Source organism: Podarcis vaucheri (assembly GCF_965113315.1).
Source record: "Podarcis vaucheri genome assembly, chromosome: 6".
NCBI lineage: Eukaryota > Metazoa > Chordata > Lepidosauria > Squamata > Lacertidae > Podarcis > Podarcis vaucheri.
The window spans coordinates 57,123,757-57,149,998 of NC_138764.1; the positions used below are offsets into that span (position 1 = coordinate 57,123,757).

Consider the following 26,242-nt stretch of genomic DNA (forward strand, 5'->3'; position numbering starts at 1 on the left):
GAGTTAAGTACCATTGGTACACCATTTTCATAAAATTTTCTCTTATTGTAAAACATGCCGTGAATTTAATATCTTTCCATAATTTCTCCCATTGTTCCAGCCGAATTACATATCCTATATCACATGCCCATTTAACCATAACTTCTTTTACTTCTTCATCCTTTAATTCCCATTCTAATAATAAATTATACATTTTAGATATATTCTTTTTTGAGTTTTGTAATAATACTTTTTGTAGTTTTGATTCTTCTTTTTTAAATCCAATTACTTTATCCTGGTTGAATATTTGTGCAATTTGGTGATATTGTAGCCATGTGGTACAGTATTGGGTCACCTCTTCGTATGGTCTTAGTTTTAATTGGCCCTGTTCTTCCTTTAGGAGCTGCTGGTATGTTGCCATTCTTCCTATAGTATTTTTCTTTTTAACCGAAACTACTTCTAGCGGTGAGACCCACCATGGGGTTTTCGGTTCTAACAACCTTCTATGTCTCACCCAGACCTTGTATAATGCATTTCTAATTACGTGGCTTAGAAATTCTTTATGTACTGCCACTTTGTTATAAATTAGATAGGCATGCCAACCATATCTGTTGTTCCATCCCCCCAGATCCAAAATGCTTCTCCCTTTCATGATCCATTCATGTTCCTATGTCCATTTTGTCCCTCCACTGGTGAAGTGCTAGTATTTCCACAACATTAAACGGGCATATCTCCAGCGGCAGAGGTACAGTATATCCAGAGATATGCCATTTTAGTTAGGGTTGCCATACATCCTGGACATTACCGTGATTTCAAAGGTGGAATTGACACCCAGGGGGGATTTCTGAAAGGTGGTGTAAAAAACAAAAGGTCAACAACTTTGGGATGTCCTGGTTTTTACTTTCTGAAGTATGGCAACCCTAGTTAGTGCAGTTTCTGCCATATCCTAAAGCTCCCCTAGCCACTGGATCTGCAGCATAGTTTTGCACTCTGAGGCTACAGCCCTAAACATGTTGGGAATAAGTATCACTTAACTCAGCAGAACTTTCCTCAAATTATGGGTAGATGTGTATTGGATTGTGTGCTAATGTTCCATTCACCCGCTAAACCTCTTGGATCTCTACCATGATTATTTCATACAATCATACAATCATTGTGTTGGAAGGGAATCCACAGGTCATCTAGTTCAACCCTCTGGAATGCAGGAATCGCAACACACAGCCCCCCCCCCCTTTCAATTTGAAACTATACATCACCCTGCTTAGCTTTGCAATATGCTAGCAGTTTAGGAACCTTAATTTATCTCTTTCCTAGTTTACCTAAATCAAGCCCTGAGGGTCATCATGGGGCATCTTTGCTAAGTAGGTCGGAATCTGACCAGTGCATTTGTGGTACACCATAGGAATCATATTTACACTACCTTGAGTTCCGTGATGGTATATGAATGGTATATATGAGTGGTATATGAATAAAACAAATGGTCTTATATCAGCCCCACTGCAAAACTCAACCCTTTCATCATAAATTACATCTGGGATGTTTGTGTTGTTCAGAAATGTTTGGTTATGTGTCTGTTGATTTTAATGGCTATTTTTAAACATCTGTTTATTTCTAAACATTTTATTGTTTGTCAGGTTTGATTTACATGTTGGGGGAGGGAAGTAAATTACTGTTTTTCTTTGCATTCTCTTTACATATTAATTATATTTGTCTTTCCTCAGCAGTCTTTTATTAAAGACTGGAGACCTCTGTTTCTCACATAGGAACACAGGAAGCTGCATTGTACCAAGTCAGACTGTTGATCAATCTAGCTCACTGACTGCCAGTGGCTCTCCATGGTTAAGGGCAGGGGACTTTCCCAGCCCTACTGGGGATTGAACTTTAGACCATTTGCATGCGAAGCACATGCTCCTACACTAATTTTACAGCCATTTCCCCAATCCTTCTTGACTCCCCTTCCGTAGAATTTGTTCCATACCCAACATTTAAATAATGCCTTTGTGACATGTGTTTTCCTGTTCTTCTAAGGGATGATCTGAACAGCACCAAGTATTCAATGTTTTGCATGCACCATCAATTTCCGCAATGTAATTGTGATTTTCTTTTTATTAGCATAGTCTGCAGATAGTTGCAAGTAGGGTGGGAGCTAGCCCTTTGAAGCCCTAGATACACAAAATGAGTAACTCATCTTCCAGTATCAGTGGCAGCAAAGAACCAGGTCCTTATCAATGTTTTCTAGCCCCCTCCCAGAAACCAAAGACTCCAGATAACAAGACTTAGGTGCCTTGGAAGGGAATTGGCTGTGTCTGGATGTCAAGGACTGTGTGTTCTATGAAGTGAATAGTGGGGAAGAAGGAGAAAAGAATGTTGGATGCACTAGTCACTGAATAACCATCTTAACATGAAACATATACTGTACAAATATATACTGCACAATATCAAGTACAGTATAGACAATCAGCCTGGCCACACAACCAAGTATTAATCCAACCTCATATTTCTAAATCTTGAATTTCAAAAATGTCTAATTACTGCCTGTATGAGCTGTTGCTTCATCCAGGGTTGTCCAGCTTTACCACTTATTGGTATATCATCCTAATTTTCACTATAACTTAAAGCATTTACAGGGCAGCTAGGTTACACTGATGATCCACCAATGTTTGCCAGTGGTAAGCATGTAAAGTGTGAAGGGGTGTGTGTAAACAGATATAGGAATGTAGTAAAATACTGTATTTTTTGCACCATAACACTCACTTTTTTCCTCCTAGAAAGTAAGGGGAAATGTCTGTGCGTGTTATGGAGCGAATGCCTGCGGGTGGCGGGGGGGATCTGCTGCAGTCGTGAGCAGAGGATCCATGGTTCCCCTTCCTTCCCTCCTCCATGGTTACAAAGCATGGATCCACATGTATCCTCAGGATTTTTGCATTGGGCTACTCCAAACTCACTGTCAGATCACATGTCTGTGGCCACAGCATGAACCACAAAAATCATATATCCACTATTTCGTTTAGAATATTTTTTTCTTGTTTTCCTCCTCTAAAAACTATGTGCATGTTATGGTCTGGTGCGTGTTATAGAGCGAAAAATACGATACTTTATATCAAACTGGTCCATCTAGTTCCCTGCTGTCCAAACCAGCCTTTCCTAACCTGGTACCCTCCAGATGTTTTGGATTGTAACTCAAATCAGCCCAAGCCTGTCTTGGCTGGGTCTGATATAAATTGTAGTCCAAAACATTTGGAAGGCACCAGGTTGGGGAAGGTTTGTCTACACAAACTAGCAGAAACTGTTCGGGATTTCAGGCAGGGGTCTTTCCCAGCCCTATCTGGGAATGCCAGGAATTAAACCTAGAACCTTCTGCATATAATGCCTGTATTCTAGCCACTGACAAGTTGGGCATGCTAGAAAAATGTAGCTTTAAAACACATTCAAAGCATGTTTTTCCTGCAGAGAATTCTAGGTACTGGGTTGCTGGGAACTTTCAATTTGTAAGGAATGAACTCTAGCGCCCAGAATTCTTGAAGGGGGGAGGTGTGCTTTAAAGATGGACTTTAAAGGTATAGTGTGTATGCAGTCTATATGTCAACCATGGCAGACACTGGTGGAACAGGAGCCTACATGCTGTGAAAAGTGGCTTTAAGGAACATATGCTTATTTTTTATATCAATTATACCTACTCTGTGTTTTATAGTTTTTAACCAACTGCTGGTCCTTCTCTGTCACATTTTATCTTTTTGAAGTCTTCAGTAAGAGATCTTGCAAAAGTACTTTGAAAACCCAAGTATACTGTGTCAACTGGATCACCTTTATCCACAAATAAACTAATTTAATTCGTTCACACGCAATGGTTATTGTGATACTTTAGCCATCACATCCGAAATATCCCAACACTATTTGTGAAGTGAGATTTCCCTTACCCTTTGTTCGGACAACACTTTCAGAAATCTTTGTTTTAGCTACAACATGAGCATCAGGGCACAAGGCCTTGTCATCTAGAAGCAGCTTCTCATATTGTTACTTTCCTGTGAGGAAGGGCTGGGAAGGATTCCCTGTCTGAAATGCTGGAGAGCTGCTGCCAGTCAGTGTAGACAATACTGAGCTAGATGGAGATAGTACTGTAGCATAGATGGTACTGAGCATTAGAAGTCAGGTCCCTGTGTTCCCATATGGAAATAATCTCTCCCTCCCTCTCACTAAACACAGAAGTTTATTGGAATGCATTGAAGTACTATTTAACTGTTTTTCAGGCCAGGAGTGCAGTAGTGGGAATACTGTTGCATGCAACAGCATGATCAATGTATTTGTGGTGCACACAAACACAACACTCAGCAACAGCCTTTGCAGCACTTTATACCAGCAGAGGACAATGACTTGCTCATGGGACCGGGGGGGGGGGGGAACACTAGTGTAGCAATACTCTTGTACCGACAAGAGACTAGTGCAGCCTTATGCCCACAGAGCAATGCTTACGAAAGGAGGAAAAGTGGATGAAGCAAAAGAGTGGAATCCTATGCTCACCAAGGGTGTGTTCCTGCCCTCAGGCTACCTGATGCACCTTTATGTGATGGCATAATGCTATGCCTTAAAAAGAGGTGACAGGTACTCTGGTGAAAGGGCACTTGCACTAACAACAGTGAGTCAAGATTTACAGCAAAGTGAAAAGAACATATTACAGTGGTACCTCTAGTTACGAACTTACTTCGTTCCAGAGGTCCATTCTTAACCTGAAACTGTTCTTAACTAGAGGCATGCTTTCGCTAATGGGGCCTCTTGCTGCTGTTGGGCAGCTGGCACACGATTTCCGTTCTCATCCTGGGGCAAAGTTCTCAACTCGAGGTAACTCTTCCAGGTTAGTGGAGTTTGTAACCTGAGGCGTTTGGAACTCGAGGTACCACTGTACTAACCTCTGTCTTCTCCTTTTCAGAACCTGTACATCTCTGGAATCCAAATGCAAAAACCTGCCAGGAACCCTAGTGCACAGCTGCAACTGGGACAGCAAGAACAAGGCACCCCATGCAGGTAAACCAGGGTTGAGAATGTGTGACACTCCAGAAAATGCGAGAGAACTCTACCCATAATCCATTGCACATTGGCTAGGGCAGATAGGACTTGGATTCCAGCAACATCTGGAGAGCCACAGGTTCCTCACCACTGCTGTTGCAGGATGTTAATCCATATATCCTATTCCTTCTGCAGTACTATTTACCACTTGGCTCCCATGTAGATCCTAGTGTTTATTTTATTCCTCTGAGCTTCCTATTGTTTCTGTTCTTTCTTGTCTCTTCCTTGCAAAAAGCTTGTCCCCACCCCCATACAGGGACACCAATAGATCTGTATTGTGTAGAGTGTTTCAAGAGAATTTAAACTGTCATGGAGCATTATATCCACAGTGACAATCAAATCATTATCCTAGAAAACCAGTGCTTTCTACATGCAAGATTCTTACCCACTGGGCTATACAGTTGTGATTAGAATGGCAATCCTGTCTGGCCTGTTTGCAGTCTGTGTGTGTTTGTGCTGCCAGGAGATTCAAACCCCTTCCCACAGCTCTGGTGTTTTGGACGATAAGTGTCATATTTACCAGCTCGTTGCACCATGGTGGCCTCTGCTGTAAAAGGCACTGTGGTGTATGTCTGCCCTGTTGTGAATTGTGTGTGGGGTGTGTGAATGCCAGGTTGGATGGTATCCTTGCCTGTCGCTCTCCACTGATTGGTGCCTTCCCTACATTGGCAATATGGGCCAGTGGCAGCAAGCAACCTCGTGATTCACGAGATGCAGCAAGCTACCAAGAGTGCTGTGTGAATGTCTTTTGGTGTTTTTATATTGGCACATATTTCTGCTGCTATTGTGCCTCTGACATCGTTGCTAGGTATGCACAGGATAGTTACTAGGTTACATTGGCAGTAGCCCTGAAGTAGTAGCCACCAGAGTAGCAGGACCGTACAGTGATCCTGCCTTGTAAAATATATATTTTCCTATGCAGAGATTACTGGTATCTTCATGTAGAAAAATAATAGTGTGTGAAGTGGCCCTTAGCTAACAGCTGTTGGTATTCCTATTCTCCATTAATGAGTATAGTCCCTACATTTGCAAAGGTAGTTGGTCACAGCAGCAAATGGAAAATGAGATTGTGCCATCTGGGTACTGTCTACTCGTTAGACGTGTAGAGGGGGGAAAGCTGAGAATGTGGTGTTTTAATGGTGATGGAAGCATTACATCTCAATGTCACACACATAATTAATAAGATTAAAAGAGATAAGTATTCTAATGAAATTGCCCTCTTTAGTTTGGGACAAGCAGGATGAGAAACTCATTAAAGAAGCTGAATTAAGGTAAAACAAAGATGTCACAAGCAGCTTCACTTGGGATAGGTAGCGATGTAATCGGGCCAATGAGAAAAAGGAGCAAAGCCACAGAAGTCACAGAACCTCTGACTCCAGAGAAGTAAATAAGCTGCATGTAATGGGGAGTGCTTCATTTAGCCCCAGCATCCTTAGTAGGTAAGAAGGCCCATAAGTAGCTGTGCCAACACTCTGGCACCCATTACCCTGATGTGACTGCTTCTGGTGGCCAACAAAACTTGCCTACCCATGTGAATTCAGTAAAGCTCAGATGAGCATTGACATCCACATCCACAAATGCATCTGCATCAACAACACATTAGGATATATTTTCCTGGGACTGAGGTGCTTGTCTTCTGCCCTGATCGAGTCCTATAAGGAAACTGATCTGGAAAGCAGCCCCACCCCTCCATTCAGAGCCTTCAATCAATTTATAAGATGAGAAACGGAAGCTCACGTCTCCCTGAAGTCTCATCCTCTGTGGAAGCCCGTGGACAGACAGGTAGTGCTTGAAAATCCTGGTGCTTGCTGCACGGAAAGAAACTCAATCAATTAAATTTATAATGGTAATAACTGAGTTTGCAGTCATGGCCAATGTCCTCTGAATACAACTATCAGTCTCTGCTAAAGATCTTACCATATAAATAAAAGGCAACAGGCAGATATGACAGACAAATTGGAGCACAAGAAAACAATGTTTTAATACTAATGGGCTAACAGCAGGCTGGCTCAGCATATCAGCTCCCTGACTATGGTCAGATTTTTAAAGCAATTCTGTTGGTGCTCTGTATGAGATAAGAAGGGAAAAGGAAATGCTTTTATGTTAATTAATGCCAGTGCCTACTTTAATTTGGCTTTTGGAAAGTAGCACTCTTTATCATGTATACCCTATTTACTCTGTCATAGATCCATAGCATGGAGCTACCACAATTTTAATCCAAATAAACGAACAGCAAAAGGGTTTTTGTGCACATTTAGTTCCTAAATATTAATAGCTTAACCATTTGAAAATTGAATAATAGAAGTAGATGGCTTTGAGGAAGAGGGAATAGTGTGGGAGCTGTTGGTTTGGCCCTGTCTCAGGTCAGCAGTAACCAAAAGCTATTGCTCTCTGATGAGTAGGTTACACATTTATAATAAATGAGGCAGTGAGTTCATCCAAATTCTTAATGAGGAAATATTCACATACTGCACTCTGGGAACAACTCTGGGCATTTCATATGGAAGATAGATGACAGCAGGGTCCAATGAGACTGATGTCCACATATTCTGAACTCCTCTTTGATTAGATTGAACTTCATTGCTTGAGTATTACAGAAATCATGTCAATGTATGTACCAGTTTCAGAGTGCATAGCTTTCCTATCTGTCCCTAGAATTTTACAGACATTCCCTTACTTATTGATGCCATTTGCAGTTTTACTTTCTCCTGTGTTCTTTTTACTTGTGCAAATGAAGCATTCTCTTTGCCACTTCACAAGTGCTGGTGATTTTCATGCACCCTGTGTGTCATTATGCCTTTCAGGTAGTTATCATTCTATTTTTTTAAAAAAAAATAGTTTTCATTTATATACATTACAACAATTATTTAACCATAATTTTAACATTTTCAACTTCGACTTTCTTTCTGCAGCTCCTTACATTTATTTTTGTCCTTTCCTGCATACTCCAAATTGCCTTAACTTATTCTTTTATTCATCTTTTCTCTCTCTCTCTCTCTCTCTCTCTCTCACACACACACACACACACACACACACACTGCAGGTTTTTACAATAATCCTGCCAATGTCTTGATCTGTTTAGTTTGTTTGTAAATGCTCAATAAACCATTTCCATTCCTTTCTAAAAAGTTTGTTGTCTTGATTTCTTATTCTTCCAGTAAGTTTTGCCATTTCTACATACTCCATTAGTTTCTGCTTCCATTCTTCTTTCATCGGGATCTCTTCATCCTTCCACTTTTGGGCAAATAACATTCTTGCAGCTGTAGTCACATACATAAATAAATTTCTATATTGTTCAGATAGTTCTAATCCCATAATTCCCAAGAGAAAAGCTTCTGGGTTTTTTTAAACAAATGTTATCTTATACATCTTTTTCAATTCAATATATATCATTTCCCAGTAAGTTTTAACCTTATTACAAGACCACCACATATGAAAAAGTGCCTTCTTTCTCTCTACATTTCATTGTTTCCCATCCAAGTTATTGTTTTCAGCAATGTTTCTTATGTATGGAGATGAGATTGCTTGGTTTTGTTTCCCATCTTCTTTTGCTACATTTGTCAAAAGAAATGTTCATGAAGAAGAAGTGATTAACAGCGGACCAGGCGAGAGAGAGAGAGAGAGAGAGCAAGCACGGTTGAGTTTTTCGTCTTGCAGGTTGACACCACAGCAGAAGTGACATTGCTATTTAAATCTGTGATTTCACAGTATTTGTGTATAAGACACATGGTGCACATGCGTAAGCCTGATTAGTAAGGTGAGAATTGTAGTTTTAAGGTGTAAAAAAGAGAAGCTAATAATCTAGCATACAAAGGGGGGAATATTCCAACAGCCTGTATTAACAGAAGCAGGGCAAGAGTGGCAGGTTAGCAAGAGAGAACAGTAACCACAGCAGCACTCTGAGCAGTCATGGCTGTCAAAAATCAAGGTGTGTTCATGATGTCGCCCTTGTGATACAGATACATTACCTCCCTCAGCATTCTCACTGTGTAAGGATGCCTCCACCTCAGCGATCCCTTGACTTGTACAGTCTTAAGAAACAAACTATGAACAAGTCAGAAGTTTACAAAAAGGCCTACAAAGTAAAAGAGACCTTTCCCCCCCCCCCCAGCAAACTTTTCCAGAGTGGAGCTGGAGCCCCATCAATATATATACTTACGCATGAGAAAGTGAGATGCTTTTCATACACCAGAAACTCTTGTTCTTTTAAACCTATAAAACTGTGGCTTCTCAAAATATGACTTTCTGAATACTTTGCTCTATATTGGGAACTATAGGGCCATCTGTGATGTATAGAGCTGAACATATGGCAATTGTTTTAATATATCTGAAACAGAAAAATACTGAGTTGGGCAGAAACCCCAAGACCAGGAGTGGGGAACTTACATATTATGCCATATGCTTTCATGGACTAGACTCAGTTTCATACAGTAAAGCAGACTCTACTCCAGGAAAGCTTTATACTATAATAAATTTATTCATCTTAAATGCGCCACTAGACTCCCTGTTGTTTTCGCTGCAACAGGCCGATGTGGTTATCTCTTAGGAAACTACATATTTATTTATTTATTTCATTTCAGTTGTGAATCGCTTCCCATAAAACATCTTGAATCAATTTAACAATGAAAACATTACAAATAAAATAAAATCAAAAAATTTAAAAACAATTTCTAGTCCAATGCAAATAGACTGAGATGAAAACATCCGCTTAAAATATGTGTTGGAAAACTAAGGTTTTCAATAGGTGCTGAAAAGATACTAGAGACAGTACCTGTCTGATATGTAACAGGATGCAGTTCCAAAGGTTAGGTACTGCCACACTAAAAGCATAATGTCAACATCCTATGGAACAGACCTCCTGATGAGGAAGCGTCTGCAGAAGCGGCGTGATAAGTTGCATATATAGGAATTGAGATGATATTTTAGGTATATTGGTCCCAAGCTGTATAGTTACCAGCACCTTAAACTTAGCCCACTAGCTATTTGGCAGCCAGTGCAGTTCTTTTAGCAGTAGTGTAATATGATTGTGATATTCTGCCCCAGTGAGCAGTCAAGCTGCCACATTTTGTACCAGCTGCAGCTTTTGAGTCAAGCTTAGGGGCAAACCAACAGAGCACATTGCAGTATTTCATCCTAGCACATGGATGACAGCGATCAGGCTATCCTGGTCCACAAACAGCCATAGCTGCCTTACCAGCCAAAGTGAGTAAAATGTGCTCCTAGCCAGTGAGGTCACCTGTGCCTCTAGGGGTGGAAACAGATCCAGGAGCACCTCCAGATTATAAATCTGCTCCTGCAGGGTGAGTATGATGCATAAAAGGTAAAGTTAAAGGTACCCCTGCCCGAACGGGCCAGTCTTGACAGACTCTGGGGTTTGTGCGCCCATCTCACTCTATTGGCCGGGGGCCAGCGCTGTCCGGAGACACTTCCGGGTCACGTGGCCAGCGTGACAAAGCTGCATCTGGCGAGCCAGCGCAGCACACGGAACGCCGTTTACCTTCCCGCTGGTAAGCGGTACCTATTTATCTACTTGCACCCGGGGGTGCTTTCGAACTGCTAGGTTGGCAGGTGCTGGGACCGAGCAGCGGGAGCGCACCCCGCCGCGGGGATTCGAACCGCCGACCTTTCGATCGGCAAGCCCTAGGCGCTGAGGCTTTTACCCACAGCGCCACCCGCGTCCCGAGTATGATGCATGCAATTGACCAATTATCCAGACTCAGAAACCACTCACAACACTTGTATCTTGCCAGGATTCAGACTGTTTGGTTCAGCCTACCACCAAGTCCATACTCCAGTCCAGGGCTTGTTAAGCCTCTCCTGATTCAGATGTTTTGGAGAAACATCTGGGCACCATCAGTGTACTGATAACACCTCACCTCAGATCTATTAATGACCATTCCTAACAGCTTAATGTTAAATGGCAATTAACTATTTGGCATAGTGGGATAGATGTGAAATGTGTTTTCACAAATATTAGATTATTTGCGCAAAAACATGTTGTTTATATGCATATATTTAAAAACTTTTCATGGCTGCAATTATAAGCCCATTTTATTTACATGGTTTCTTCTACATAAAGCCACAGTTCAAAACTCACCTAAGTTGTAAACTGGGACAAACTCGTATCTGTCAGCCTGCGTCCTCATGTACAATATATTAATACTGATTACCTCCCTTAGTAACTGCATTGTTGTAAGTCATAAAGACAATGGGTTGTCCTCCACTAAGCCATACTCTGAGTAGACCCATTGAAATAAATAGATTGTTAACCATTTATTTTAATAGGATTATAGCCTAAATCACTAAGCATTCTATTATTAACTGTATTTAGGCACTTGGCATGAGACTGAATGCTAAATACTATACATAAGGCAAACATTATATGTGCAATGGTATCTAGTCTTCTTTCAAACCATTTTTTCTAGTGAATGTGTTTTTTGTAATATTTAAAGTCTTTCACCAGCTTTTAGGGTGGTTGATGCATTTTTCTGGACTGTGTCACAAGTTTCTGATCCAATGCTTGAATTCATTCATGCTGATGCAAGGGAATGTTTCCATCTGTGGCTTCCCTTTGCAGTACATCTTGAGGACCATATGGCTGTGTTTGGCATTTCAGCACCTTTTCAATGTTTTCCTGCAACTTTCCCACCTCCTACTGTAGAAGAGACTTTGGGAAATCTCTTTGCTTCTCCTGGGTATCATTAAAAGGCTTTCTGTTGTTAGTGTTTGATCATTAGATCCTAGAGAAGTGATAGGTTTGCAGAATAAACCCTAAACATTAGAATCCAGGCTATATTAACCAGCAGCAATAATTCATCTGTGGATATTTCTTCCTAGACTTGTCTCTAGAAGAACAATCTGGATTATGATTAAGGTTGTAAAATGGGACTTTGATGCATGAGTTTCATTCCTCTTTGATGAATTATTTGCATAAAGGATTATGGTACATATTTATAAAAAAAACGCTGACAAGACAAAACTGGATGAAGTGCATACAGTTTGAAGGATAGGATTACAATGAGAATAATCACGATAAATTGTAAACTTGAACTGAAAACACAAGAATGTGTTAAAAATGATAATGTTAAACATAACCAAATGCTGAAACGCAAATTGAAGGGATACAGACAGTAGCAAATGAAAAGGATCTAGGGCCAAGTTGTAATAAGCATGTGGTTGCAGTATGTCATAGCCACAGGCATAGAAGGTATAGCTTTCTGCTGCAGTAGCTGCTAGTGGTGTAGCAAACACTTTGTAATAATAATAATAATAATAAATTTTATTTATATCCCGCCCTCCCCAGCCGAAGCCGGGCTCAGGGCGGCTAACAACAAAAATACCCAAAATATAGGGAGTTGTAGTATTTGCTAGTCATGCCTCAGCTGGAAAACCTAAGCCTACTTTGCGTCCCATACTGGAATGAATATTTTAAAAAATTATTAAAGATGGAATATGTCACTAGCCCTTAAATCAGGCATAGGCAAACTCGGCCCTCCCAATGTTTTGGGACTACAACTCTCATCATCCCTGACCACTGGTCCTGTTAGCTAGGGATGGTGGGAGTTGTAGTCCCAAAACATCTGGAGGGCCAAGTTTGCCTGTGCCTGCTCTAAATAATGAAATGACTGCTATAATTATGATATACACCAAGAGGCAGTGAGTTTATTTGTAGAAATGTAAATTTAAGCTAAACATTGGAAATCTTCCTCACAGAGAGAGTAGTTGGGTATTAGCAGGCACTGAGTAAGACTGTTGTAGAGCTTTTGTTGTTGGAAAACTTTAAAAACAACAACAACCCCCCTAACTCAACATCTTTTGAAGGTAGCTCAGCTATAGGGAATCCTACAAGAAGTTGGAGAAAATAACCCCAGGGGTGGCTTCCAACTGTATAATTCTACAATTACTAGCAGGGCAGTTTACTACTTCCTGACAAGAGTTTGGTCTCCATGAACCTCCTGAGGCAATGGCAGCTAGAATTAGATTTGATTTGAAATATGACTTCAGCAAAAGAGTTAGGGGAGCTTGTCTGACTTGTACCAACCTGCATTGGAACTTGGAGAGTGGAGCATGACTTGCCAGAAGGCAGTATTTGAAGGACACACAAGGCTGTCTGTGCCATACTGGAGAAATAGGCTGCAGTTCAGCAGATCTGTAAATAGTTCTCGGTTAAATAGTTCCCATAACACTCAGCTCCGCAATACAGTACAAGACACATGGAATAATTTTGTTGACGACTTGAATCCTCATTTTAGAAGTAAAGTAAGAAAACTCCTGCTGGATCACATCAAAGGCTCATTTAGTTCAGCATACCATCCTCACAGTTGCCCACCAGCTGCCAAGCAGCACCTGAGCACAAAACTGATATTCAGAAAAGTATAGAGTAGAATTTTTGTGTAGGACGACCAGTCTACTTTGCAGGGTTATTGAGGATGATTCAAACTGGGGGTGGGGGTAGGTGGGAATTGTAGTCTAAATGTTCTTCTTGTGAGATACCTCCAGTGGGTCATCCATATAATATAGAAGAAGAGAGTGCATAAAAAGTAATGTATAATGCAAAAGCAAGTTTTTTGGTTACCCAAACAAGAAGTGGAAGGGGGGAGAGGATTATCTGTTGTCTCCCCCCCCATTTTTATTATGTATTTTGTGTTTTCTATATTGTAATTTTATGTTGTGCACCGCCCTGAGATCTATGGATGAAGGGTGGTAACAACAACAACAACAACAACAACAACAACAACAACAACAGAACCACTATGCAGCTGAACTGTATATTATGGCCTAGTAATAGATGCCATGTTCTATCTGCACATACTTTCTGACCGTAGAAGCAAGATGGTCCCAACACATTTTGCAGGAAATAGCACTTCCTCCCTCAAGTCAAGGGTCATAGTGTCTAAGGTCAGCCAAGTTATTTTGACATCTAAGACACAAAATCCCACAAAAATCTCTCAACTTCTCTGCAAATGCAACAACAATAAATTAAACATTATTTGCTGCCTTCTCATGACACCCCAAATCAGCTGCTTGAAGTGGCCACATCACTCTGCCCTAACTTTGTAGGGCCAGTCTTGCCCAGCACATAGGTAATATAAGAACTGAGCTACACATATGCACACTGCTACTCTGTTAAAAGGAGAGTTACAGCAACCTTCACAGAACTTGGGAAGAAAATGATACGTTGCAGGGAGGGAAAGTTTGGAGGACACACCAGCCGAGATCTTATGTGTGCACTGTGTGGATAGATCAAGCTGAAGCAGAATAGTTCGTAAATACTTGTTCTCAATAAAGAACCAGTTAATTGTTAAGCCATAGTCAGAGACCTCTAATTATTAATCAGCACACACTGTATGAAACATTCCTGCCACTAGAGTAGAAATTCCATCCCAGTTATCTTTAGAGAAGCAGGCCTGAAATGAATAATAACCCCCCCTTTCACTGTCTGTGAACTCTCCATTTATGGGCAAGTGAATGAATGAGAAACCCTAGAACTGTCAATCCATCACCTTTTCCCCACCCCAAATTAATTAGAAATGTAATCCAAGCTTCAGAGAGACTAAGCTTAAATAATGAGTTAAGGAAATGATTGAACAAACCCTTAGACGGGCACATCTTCTACTGTACACAGCTTTTGCATAGCCTGGCCCTAAATAAGAACAGTGACCTGTGATGAAAGGAATTGCATATGTATTGCACTTCACAAGGTACAAAGCAATGCTGCACAGGAAGCACCACTAGGGACACTATATTTTAAAATCTACATACAGGTATTAGGCACTGCAGTGGAGTAGCACTGGCACAAACACAGCCTTTCTGTTAAAAGTGCATACTGTATAGGACTTGACTTCCCTGAAGGGATTCTCAAGCCTCCATTCCCCAATAAAAATAACTTTATATGTGGTGTACATCAAACAATGCAGCATTGGAACATTATCTGTTAATGCAAAACAAACTGTTTTCACATATAGTCCTGCTCTGAAAGAGAATATGATAAAATAACATATAAAGGTAAAGGGACCCCTGACCATTAGGTCCAGTCATGACCGACTCGGGTTGCGGCGCTCATCTTGCTTTATTGGCCGAGGGAGCCAGCGTACAGTTTCTGGGTCATGTGGCCAGCATGACTAAGCCGCTTTTGGCGAACCAGAGCAGCGCACGGAAACGTCGTTTACCTTCCCACCGGAGCGGTATCTATTTATCTACTTGCACTTTGACGTGCTTTCGAGCTGCTAGGTTGGCAGGAGCAGGGACTGAGCAATGGGAGCTCACCCCGCCGCGGGGATTCGAACCACTGACCTTCTGATCGGCAAGTCCTAGGGCGGCTCTGTGGTTTAACCCACAGCGCCACCCGCATCCCAAAATAACATATACTGCTCACTCAAAAATTCTATGACCAGCCTGTGTCAGAGTCATCCGGCTGCCTTTCATAATAAAAGTCAGATTTGCATACTTTTTGCTCAGTAGTGTTAGAATTCTATTCTTTCCCATGCATCAATAAATAGGTTCTAATTTCAGGCCCTGACTGTGTCACATTTACAAACATGTGAAATGCCTGTTTTGAACAATAGGTATTTTTGATGTAATTAGAAGTAAATATTTATTTATTATATTCTTATCTTGCTTTTCTGTCACCATCTGCAGTGATGGTGACAGAAGTCTGGTGACAGCAGTCACGAAATTAAAAGATGCCTGCTCCTTGGGAGAAAGGCAATGGCAAACCTAGGCAGCATCTTAAAAAGCAGAGACATCACCTTACCAACAAAGGTCCGTATAGTTAAAGCCATGGTTTTCCCAGTAGTGATGTATGGAAGTGAGAGCTGGACCATCAAGAAGGCTGATCGCCGAAGAATTGATGCTTTTGAATTATGGTGCTGCAGGAGACTCCTGAGAGTCCCATGGACTGCAAGAAGATCAAACCTCTCCATTCTTAAGGAAATCAGCCCTGATTGCTCACTGGAAGGACAGATCGTGAAGCTGAGGCTCCAATACTTTGGCCACCTCATGAGAAGAGAAGACTCCCTGAAAAGACCCTGATGCTGGGAAAGTTGGAGGGCACAAGGAGAAGGGGACGACAGAGGACGAGATGGTTGGACAGTGTTATAGAAGCGACCAACATGAATTTGACGAATCTCCGGGAGGCAGTGGAAGACAGGTGTGCCTGGCGTGCTCTGGTCCATGGGGTCACGAAGAGTCGGACATGACTAAACGACTAAACAAACAAACAAACAAACAAACAAACAAACAAACAAACATCTTGCTTTTCAAATTATTGTCTCCCAAAGCAGTTCACATCAATTAAAAGAGAGGGGGGGGAGGAGGCCCTGCCACCAGGCTTATTAATTTAAAAAGACAAGATACAGAAGGAAATGGGAGTGGAGGGAACTGGGAGAGGAGAGAACAAAATGGTGAGCTATAAGATGGGAAGATACGTATCACAGAGAAGTATTGGCCCTGCACAACTATATTTATTGTCTTGCTTTTCTTTTAGACCCAAAAACTTATTTACAGGGCTGCTGGTTAATACAGCTGTAGCTTCTTAATGTAAACTAAGTAAATATGATGCTCAAAAGTCAAGGACATAATAAATATGGAATACACAAAACAACATATTTAGAAAATCTATTTTCAGAGTAGAGATGCACTTTGTGGTTTGCTTGTTTGGTTGTTTTTTTCTGCTGCTGATAATTCAACTACAGAAAGGTAAGAGAACCTAAGTTTCTGTTCCCACAGCAACCGTATCCCAGACCTCTTGTATGCAGACATCTTTTCTTGAATTCCACAATGGCTATAGCTGCTCATCCTGGGGCTACAAAGGTCACGGGAACCCCAGACACATAGCTGCCAATGTAGTTCTGCTCAAAAGGGAAAGAAAAAGAAATTGAACACTGCATGTCTGGGACAGGAGCGGGGGTAGGGGAAGTTGTTCTGTAGAAAGACCTCCTTCCTGCGAAGACTTACCTCATGAAATTAACCTTCGTACATTTAGAACTGACAAAAGGAAAGCATTTTCCCCACATAACATGCAGGAGATGTTTTGTATTCACCGATGCCAGCCTCAACAATGACTACCTGCGGAACAAGATTTTCTGAAATTATCACAGAAATTTATGGAATATATTACCTTGCATAACTGCTGCATCAGAAGAAATCCATCTAGCTCTTGCACGCTGTTGGCCAGATGCCTCTGGAAACTCATAAGCAGAACAAAATTGCAAAAGCCCTCACCCATGGTTTCCCCCAAGCAACTGGTGTTAAATCAAAGGCATGTTGTCTCTGGTCCTGAAAGTAGTATATCGCCTACATAGCTAGTAGCCACTGATAGACTTGAAAGTGATGGGCATTCTGTGTTTGCAGGCTAAAAGCTGGAAACACAGAGACATGCTTGTTCTGTTCTGCGTTCCAAAGCTGCAACTAATGGAGAAGCAATATCCTTTGGAGGTGTTAATGCTGTGAGCCCCTCTGTCCTATGGTCAGGTTGTATATATGTGTGTATAAAAGCAAATATCTTAAAAGACACAGTATCCACTGACCTTCTTTCCAGGGAAGCTGAACCCAAGTCAGTGATGAAATCCCTGGTGTCTCTCACTGCCTAGAGATTGGGGTGGCATGTAACCGTATTTCAAATTTTCAGTGGGGTAGCAGTGTTTGTTTCCTGCAGTAAGAAACTTGGACCTTAAAGACTAACACATTTATTACACCATAAGCTTTTATGTACTACGGTCCTCTTTATCGTATGCATGAATCACTATCATGAGTTTAGGGGCTTACAAAGAGTGACGTCAGAAGAAAATTAAATGCAGAAACATACAGATGGTGGTGTGGCTGCAGCAAAGATTAATATAATGGTGTTATGATGCTTGGTACTTTATTTTCAATCCCTTCTCATATATCAGTATTTAATTTGCCTTTTTCACAGCTTCAACACTGTGTTGGCATTTTCAGCGTACAAGTATCACAATAAGTCCAATCTTGCTTTCCTGGGGAAGTTCAGTCCATTCAATGAAAGTGTGTTGTTGTAATTGGTAATATTAAGCAGCATGATTTTCACAGGCATTCTCATGTGTGGGGTGTTTGTAAACCTTAGACTTCTGAATGCATAGAAGAGAGCAGTGTTATAAGAGCCTATGCTTAAAAAACAGGAACTGGAATTAATACATTAATCATTTATCCTAGGAAAACAATACTGAGGTGGAACAATTATTCTTCTAGCATAGCTCTTCTTAGAAACTGAAAATCTCTTGCATAACTCCCGCATATTCTCACAGCATACTGTAACTCAGTCTGTAGCTAAGCATGAACACATATAATTGAAACAACCACATGTTGCTTTCTTATTTGCCCCTACCTCCTCTGCCTCCTACCCTCCTGCATTTGATTTTAGATTGTAAACTCCTTGGGATATGGGCCTGCCATATTAAGTATTAAGGCTACCAATGGCTACTAAGCATGTTAGCTATGTACTACCTCTAGCATCAGATGCAATATGCCTCTGAATACCAGTTGCTGGGGAGCAACATTGGGGATTATGCTGTTGCACCCAGGTCCTGCTTGCAAACTTTACACCAGAGACCAGTTTCTTCTTCTTCTTCTGCCTTCCAACATGAACCACCACCAGAAGCAGCAGCAGAAGAAACAGCCCACGGAGCAACAGCTGAACAAACCTGAGGACATGGAGATGGAAGGATCCTCATTTCCACACTCTGCAGCTCCTTGGCCATCCCCACATCTTCTCCTCCACCCCTGCCAGGAGCCACCCTCTGCTTCCTGCCTTCACACAGTCCATGGGCACCAGCCTGGATGATTCACCAGCTGCAAGCTCATCCAGGCCCCCAGGATTCTTCTGAGGCTCGCTCAGCACCTGTAATGCAGGCTCTCCCTCCTGCCTGGTGGACTCAACTAGCTGCCCTGCTCGCTCCCCTCTGTTTTGTTTTGTTATTGTTATTTATGGTTTCTAAGCAGCTTTGAGATTCATCTGAATGAAAAGTGGCATAGACATACAATAAATCAAATAAATCTGGTTGGCTACTGTCAGAATAGGATGCTGGACTATTTGGGCCTTTTGTAGGATCCAGCAGGGCTCTTTATGCATTCTTAAGATAATGCCCAATAAACAAACAAACACATGTAAGGGATGAAATGCTTTTCAGATCAAAAGTCTTTTTTCCCTTTTTTCTTACCTGCAAAAGTGGAGATCATCCAGTCATAAACAACAGACAATTGAAAGGCTGCAATATTAACTAAAATTAACAAGGATATCAAAGGTATTGAAATCCATGTCGCTGCCTTCAAAATAAGCATCCTTGCACACTATATTAAGAGTATGATGCTCTCTTGTGGATAATTTACCTGTCTAATAGTGCCTATGTTTACACTGTATGTAGATGGGCAAAGTGTTGTTGTTGTTTAGTCGTTTAGTCGTGTCCGACTCTTCGTGACCCCATGGACCAAAGCATGCCAGGCACTCCTGTCTTCCACTGCCTCCCGCAGTTTGGTCAGACTCATGTTTGTAGCTTCGAGAACACTGTCCAACCATCTCATCCTCTGTCGTCCCCTTCTCCTTGTTTCCCAGCATCAGGGTCTTTTCAGGGAGTCTTCTCTTCTCATGAGGTGGCCAAAGTATTGGAGCCTCAGCTTCACGATCTGTCCTTCCAGTGAGCACTCAGGGCTGATTTCCTTAAGAATGGAGAGGTTTGATCTTCTTGCAGTCCATGGGACTCTCAAGAGCAAAGTAGAGGAAGACATTGCTACCACAATCACATGGTTTCATACAAGCAGTTTCAGCACCCTTTCTTAGCTTGCAATACTTGTCTCTCATGTCAGAGGTGTTTCAGGGGCGCCGACTTATAAAAAATATTGGGGGGGCCCATATCGGGGTCCTGCCGCTGGTTCGCTCGGGTAGCCGGGAGAACGCAGTTCGAGGTGGCGGTGTTGGGGAGAGACCCTCGCTCAGGGCGCCACTAGACTTGGCGGCCGGCGGCCTATTAGGGGGGTTTTGGAGCGTATTTCGGCGGAGCGATTGGGGAGGAGGGGGCTTGTTGCCGGATTCTTCAGCTGAGCCGGAGATCCGCTGCTGGGGGTCCCTGGGCCGAGTTGTGAGCACGGCCTGCTGAAGGGAGATCCAGCCGATTGCGCGACGGGGACGGCCGGGGCTCTCCGGCTATGGCGCGCGGCTGGCTGGCTGGCGAGGGAGCAGGTGGGGAGGAGGCGGGGGTCCTCACTCTCTTAGGAAACGCACCCGCGCGCCCGATTGCCACGAAGTCCGAAGGGTGCGTGTGTGGAATTAAAAAGCAAAAACGAGATACGGGCAGGGCAGGCAAAGAGTTTTCTGCAAGAGGATGGAGGGCAGGTTGAAGAGAAAATCACTCAGGATGAGACAGTCAAATCAGCCATGATAAAATGGGCTCAGGATATTGGGTATAACATCATGTTTGAGGACTGGGAAAGGTTATGGACCACCGGAATGAAATTCACGGCATGTAATGCCTTGAAGGAAAATATTATGAAAATGATTAATAGGTGGTACATGACCCCAGTCAAGCTTGCAAAAATATATCACCTGTCTGATAATAAATGTTGGAAATGTAAGGAGGCTGAAGGGACATTCTTTCACCTCTGGTGGACTTTTCCAAAAGTGAAGGCCTTCTGGGAAATGATCTATAATGAGTTAAAAAAGGTATTTAAGTATACCTTTCCCAAGAAACCAGAGGCCTTCCTCTTGGGCATTGTTGGCCAGAAAGTGTTAAAGAAGGATAGAACTTTCTTTATGTATGCAACTACAGCAGCAAGAATACTTATCGCAAAATATTGAAAGACACAAGATTTGCCCACACTGGAAGAGTGGCAGACGCAATTGATGGACTACATGGAACTGGCTGAAATGACTGGCAGAATCCGAGATTTGGGAGAAGAAACAACGGAAGAGGACTGGAAAAAATTTAAGGACTATTTACAAAAACAATATAAGTTGTATGAATGTTAAAAATTTACACGATTCGGAAACTATAGCTTCAGCAATTAGATTTGGGAAACAGGAAATTATATTTTAAGTAAGAAAAGGTCAAAATCTAAGGTAATACTATGTTTAATTTAAGATATAAGTAACTGATGAAAAGTATGTTAAATTTAGAGGTATAGTATTTGAAAAGTACAAAATAAGGTACGAAACAAGGTAATAATTTGCTGATATCTTTATTATAAAGAATGCAGGGTAAGGGAGATGCGAGGAAGTCCAGTTAGTTATATAAAAAATGTGTTGAATGGTTGGTTTTCTTTTCTTCTTTTTCTTTTTTTCTTTTTCTTGTTCTTTTACTTTTTTCTTCAGTGTATGTTTCTAACTTTGTATTTGAAAACTTAATAAAATATTTATAAAAAAAGAAGAAGAGAAAATCCTTTCGCTTTTCTGGGGCGCAGGGAAGTCTCAGAGCCGGAGGTTGGGGAAGGGACCCCCTTTGCTCTGCCCTCTTCTCCCGTCTTAGATTCGCATGGGGGTCCCCGCCCGAGCTTGCCTGGCCACCGGGCCACACAAGGGCCGCGCTCTACGCGGCGCACCTTGCTAGCCGCGCAGCTGTCCTCCGCGGCTGCGGAGCGGCCCTGCGCCAGTGCCCAGCCCCTCTGGGCGCCCGCTGCGCTGCCAATGACAAGCGGGCGACGTCGCGGGCGGGGAAGGCGTCGCTTTCTTTCCCGATCCTTCATCCTCCCAGTCTTCCAGCCCTTTTTTGGGTTGGAAGCTCGTCTCGTTCGCCCTTCTCCTTTCTTCACCCTGCGCGCAATTTTCCTCCCTCGTCTCCCTCCCCATTTCTCCTTCCTTCCTTCCTTCCTTCCTGACTGACTGACGGGCTCTGGCTCTGGCTCTGGCTCGGGCTTCGGCTCGGGCTCGGGCTCGGGCTCGGGCTCGGGCTCGGGCAGCCACAGCGTCGGCGGTGTTGGCGATCGGCGGCGCGGGGGGATGGCCCTCCCGGGGGAGCCGGCGCTGCTCAATGGGGTTGCCAAGGAGACAGGCCGGCCGCCCCCCTCCCCCGGCCCGGCGCCCCCCGCCGCGCCGGTGCCCGTTATCGAGCTGGTGCGCGCCGGGCGCCCTATAAAAGCCGCGGACGCGCCCACCGCCGCCCAAGATTATTGGGGGGGCTGAGCCCCCCCAAACGAATTTTTGAGGGGGCTCGGGCCCCCTCAAGCCCCATGGAGTCGGCGCCTATGAGGTGTTTACAGGAAAAAATATATTCAGTAAAACAAACCTGGATAGCTGAAGCCAGCCAGCCATGCTACACTCTGCAGAGAATAGTAAAGTCTCCCAGCATCCCCAGTCAGTCTCACCTAGCAGAAAATGGGCTCAAGGCAAATAAGCCTCCCCTCACCCTACCCAAAACCTAGAATTTGTTTCTTGTCATTGAAAATTGTAATAATGTGCTCAGTAGCCCCCAACTGAAAGAAAACCACAACTTTTGGGGGAGGCGGGGTTGCAGGAGATACAACTTTCTGACCCTATCAAGCCGCTATTGAGGCATCAGATTAAAAATAATTATATGGTGTCACTCACATATTTATCCAGCTTTGTTTGCCCTCAAAACTGCACTGTGGAAACTGTTCCAGAATTTCACTGCTTTAGTGATTTAAAAAAACAGCATGATTCTCAACTAAGTTTTATTAATGGGCAGTTTAAATCCACTGGTTCTCAGGCTCTTGTTTTCCATTAACCTAAATATCATGTGTGGGGTACAGGCTAAATGCTGCTGTATAGAGTTAATATCACTCAGCATTCTCTCAATGTGTTGTATCTATACTACGAGTGAGGTTACATAAGTCAGGGTTGTTTATATTAAATTCAAACTTTATTCGTAAGCCTGATCTACAGAAGCCAGTTGCCTTTAGATTTCCATTGCTGCTTGTTAGTATCTGTCTGCTTCAAGAGACAATGGAGTGCACCTCTGGCTGAAGTCAAACCACTGCATTAGCAGCATCTAAGTGATCTCCCCAGGCTGCAAGCCTAGGCAGTGTGCATGAGGTCCTGGGCTGTCCAGACAACAATAAATTCCCCTCCAAGGGAAAGTAGAGCAGTACGTTTGGCACCAGCTTGGCTTCAGGAGTTGCTGGAAGGAGGCATACAAGGCACCATCCAACCCTCTTAGGGACTCCACTCTGTATTTGTATAGGGTTTACTCCTCAGCCTTTTCTTCTCCCGAAGATATCCTGCAAGGAAAAGGTGGATTAGGATCTGAGTTTTCTTTCTCTGAGATGGACTACCTTTCCCAGGTTGACAAGCCCCATCTGCCCCTCACTTCATTCTAGAAAGTGCAGAAACTGTTCTCTTGACTGTTGGACCCACTATTGGTCTCATCTGCTCAAGCCACCAGAGTTTGTGTTCACAAGCAGGGGAAGTCCCAACTCAGCGAGGGTTTGAGATCCATCAGCTCCCCTCACCTGGTTTAGCCAGCCAGTCAGAGCCACTTCCCAGGTATGGTCGCTGTCACATGCTGACAGCTTCTAGAAGCCACAGGTAAGAGGTGAGTGCAGGGTAGGTACCAAAGATGGACAAACTACTCCAGAAGGAGCACAACATGGCCCTCACCAAAGGTATTAAAGGTAAAGGGACCCCTGACCGTTAGGTCCAGTCGCAGACGACTCTGGGGTTGTGGTGCTCATCTTGCTTCATTGGCTGAGGGAGCTGGTGTACAGCTTCCGGGTCATGTGGCCAGCATGACTAAGCCACTTCTGGTAAACCAGAGCAGCGCATGGAAACGCCGTTTACCTTCCCGCCGGAGCGGTACCTATTTATCTACTTGCACTTTGACGTGCTTTCGAACTGCTAGGTTGGCAGGAGCAGGGACCGAGCAACAGGGATTCGAACCACCAACCTTCCAGTCGGCAAGCTCTAGGCTCAGTGGTTTAGACCACAGCACCACCCGCGTCCCATACCAAAGGTATTACCCCTCCCCTAACACCCCACACCCCTTTGAAATAATAAGCTATGGAAAATACACACACATTACTACTACTACTATACCATTTGTAAATCTAAGCTGGTGATTGGTTGCAGTATTTTCTGGCTATGGCACCTCTGGTTTTCATATAAGTCACTGATTGTCATATTTTACTGAGTTTGCTGCAGTAAGTGCATCATTTGGTAATCAAGGATGTCTAAGTGATATTTGAGGAGTCACATAGCTAGATATTTAGAGTGGTATTTATGCAGAATATTTTCTTTCCTCCTTTCTGAGTTCCACTACCGTTGAAATAATGGGTATGACTGCATAAGCAGCATTTCATACATCAAGGAGATCTGTGAAAGTGTTTCAGTTCCCAGTAGGATTTGTTTGTAAGTTTGTTCTGATGCATGAACAAATAACAAGTTGAGGCCATCAGTCAATTAGCTTGGAGGTCTTCGCACCCTGATCCTGATAATCTGAACCACTATAGCTGCCTGCAATGGCTGTGTCACATCATGTTTACAGTTGACACAGCTGTTACTACACCCCATTCCAAGCATTTTTATTTATTTAAGCTATTTCTCATTTAGCACTCATCTCCACCCAAAATAAGTCCACACAAAGCACTTTACAAAGACTCAAATTTATAATATATATTAAATAACACTCACCAAAACAAACAAAAACAATAAACCAGATGCATCCAAATAAATCATCAGTAGTTAAACTCCATTTTCTTAACTCAATTAGTTTTCTTAATTCAACTGATCCCAAAAGCCTTCTGTAGTCAAACTGCCATTATCTGGTGCCTCTCTTAAGAGTAAATTCCATAGCCTCAGTGCTACCACCGACCACCATAAATGGTGGCTATCCATCTGGGTAGCCACCCTATGTACCTCTGTAGGTCACTAAGGGTACCAGAGCCTTCCTCTCCCAGAAAGGGTGCATCTGGCATACCAACTTTAGCTGATAGGAGACACTTCTACTAGACACCATTGCCACCTGGAAGTCTAGCAGCAACCCCGGGTCTAAGAGTTCCTCCAAGCAGCAGATCTGAGACTTCAGGGGTGTGCGACCCTGTCCAACACACTGATCAAATGCACACCAACCAATATTTTGTTTAGTTCTTCTAGTCATCTAGTGCCTCCTTGGCACTGGAAGTGAGTGACAGAAGTGACAGAAGATAGAAGTGAGTGACAGAGCTGAGTGTCATCCACAAACCTATAAGACTGTACCCAAAGTGTCTGGATGACCTCACCCACTGTTTTTCTGTAGATACAAGTTGCAACCTTGTTATAAGTGGATCAGCAGTTTCTTACCCTTCTAGATCAGGGTAATCAGATGTTGGGCTACAATTCCCAACACCTCTGACTATTAGGCATGCTGGCTATGGGTTGTGGGTCCAACGATATCTGGAGAACTTCACATTGGCTATAATTGATGTAGACCAGGAGTGGCCAACCTTTGGCCCTCCAGAACATCAACATCCATCATTCCTGGCTATTGTCCTTACTTGCTAGGAGCTTATGGAAATTGAAATTAAGCAACTTCTGGAGGGGCATAGGTTCCCCACACACGCTCCAGCTTGCCTCTGGTTTTAGTTCGCCTGAGTCTACTGTTATATGGGGCTTGCCTTGGAGTTGGTTTATTTCACAGGTACTGAGACCTGTGCTCCTATTAAGCAAGTGCCTTGGAGCAGTAGTTCACAGAATAAGGCCTTTAGATCAGTGTCTCAGTCAACAGCTAAACTGTTAATTTCAGTGTCATGAGCACAGGACTCTCTTTCACGAGTGGATAGCCTGGTTTCTATACTATAGAAAATCAAATCACATTCAGAAGATAATTGGACACATCCTAACAATGCTCCTCCTAATAGGATCATATGTCTAGTGCATCTTCTGGTGTCTATCACTGATAGTTTATAAATAATGGAATCATTAGCTACCTCCCCTGCTAAGATGCATAAGGGACACCATGGCATCTTTCATAGTGACAGCACAGAATACACCTTTGGCACACAGTAGAAATTTAAAGCAGGAATAGAAGGAGGAAACAGGTTAAAAAATGAGGCAGGAAGTGGTCAAGCTGCATGGTAGACAGATTAGAGAATTATTGGCAGACACTGCCAACAGGAGTGGTTACCCTGCAAACATTCTAGCATTACATTTTTTACTGTTGATATCAGGAAACTTTAGGTGGCTTTTCTCCAAAACTGAATCATTTGGCATGCTCAGTAAAGGAAATTATAGGATAGTAAATGACTCCCCATTTCTAAATTAATTCAT

General features: G+C 42.8%; 2 protein-coding genes across 2 annotated transcripts in view; both read left to right on the plus strand.

The window, feature by feature from the left end:
- The window catches only part of MED8 (mediator complex subunit 8), a gene marked incomplete at its 5' end in the record, with an annotated part of 411,542 nt that overhangs the window by 145,790 nt on the left and 239,510 nt on the right, over nt 1-26,242 (plus strand). The window lies entirely within an intron of this gene.
- Nucleotides 1-26,242, plus strand: part of HYI (hydroxypyruvate isomerase (putative)) — a 169,422-nt gene that overhangs the window by 7,859 nt on the left and 135,321 nt on the right. Inside the window, exon 2 of the mRNA XM_082228935.1 lies at nt 4,904-4,998. Within this exon, the coding sequence (XP_082085061.1) occupies nt 4,904-4,998 (95 nt within the window). The remainder of the gene's footprint in view (nt 1-4,903; nt 4,999-26,242) is intronic.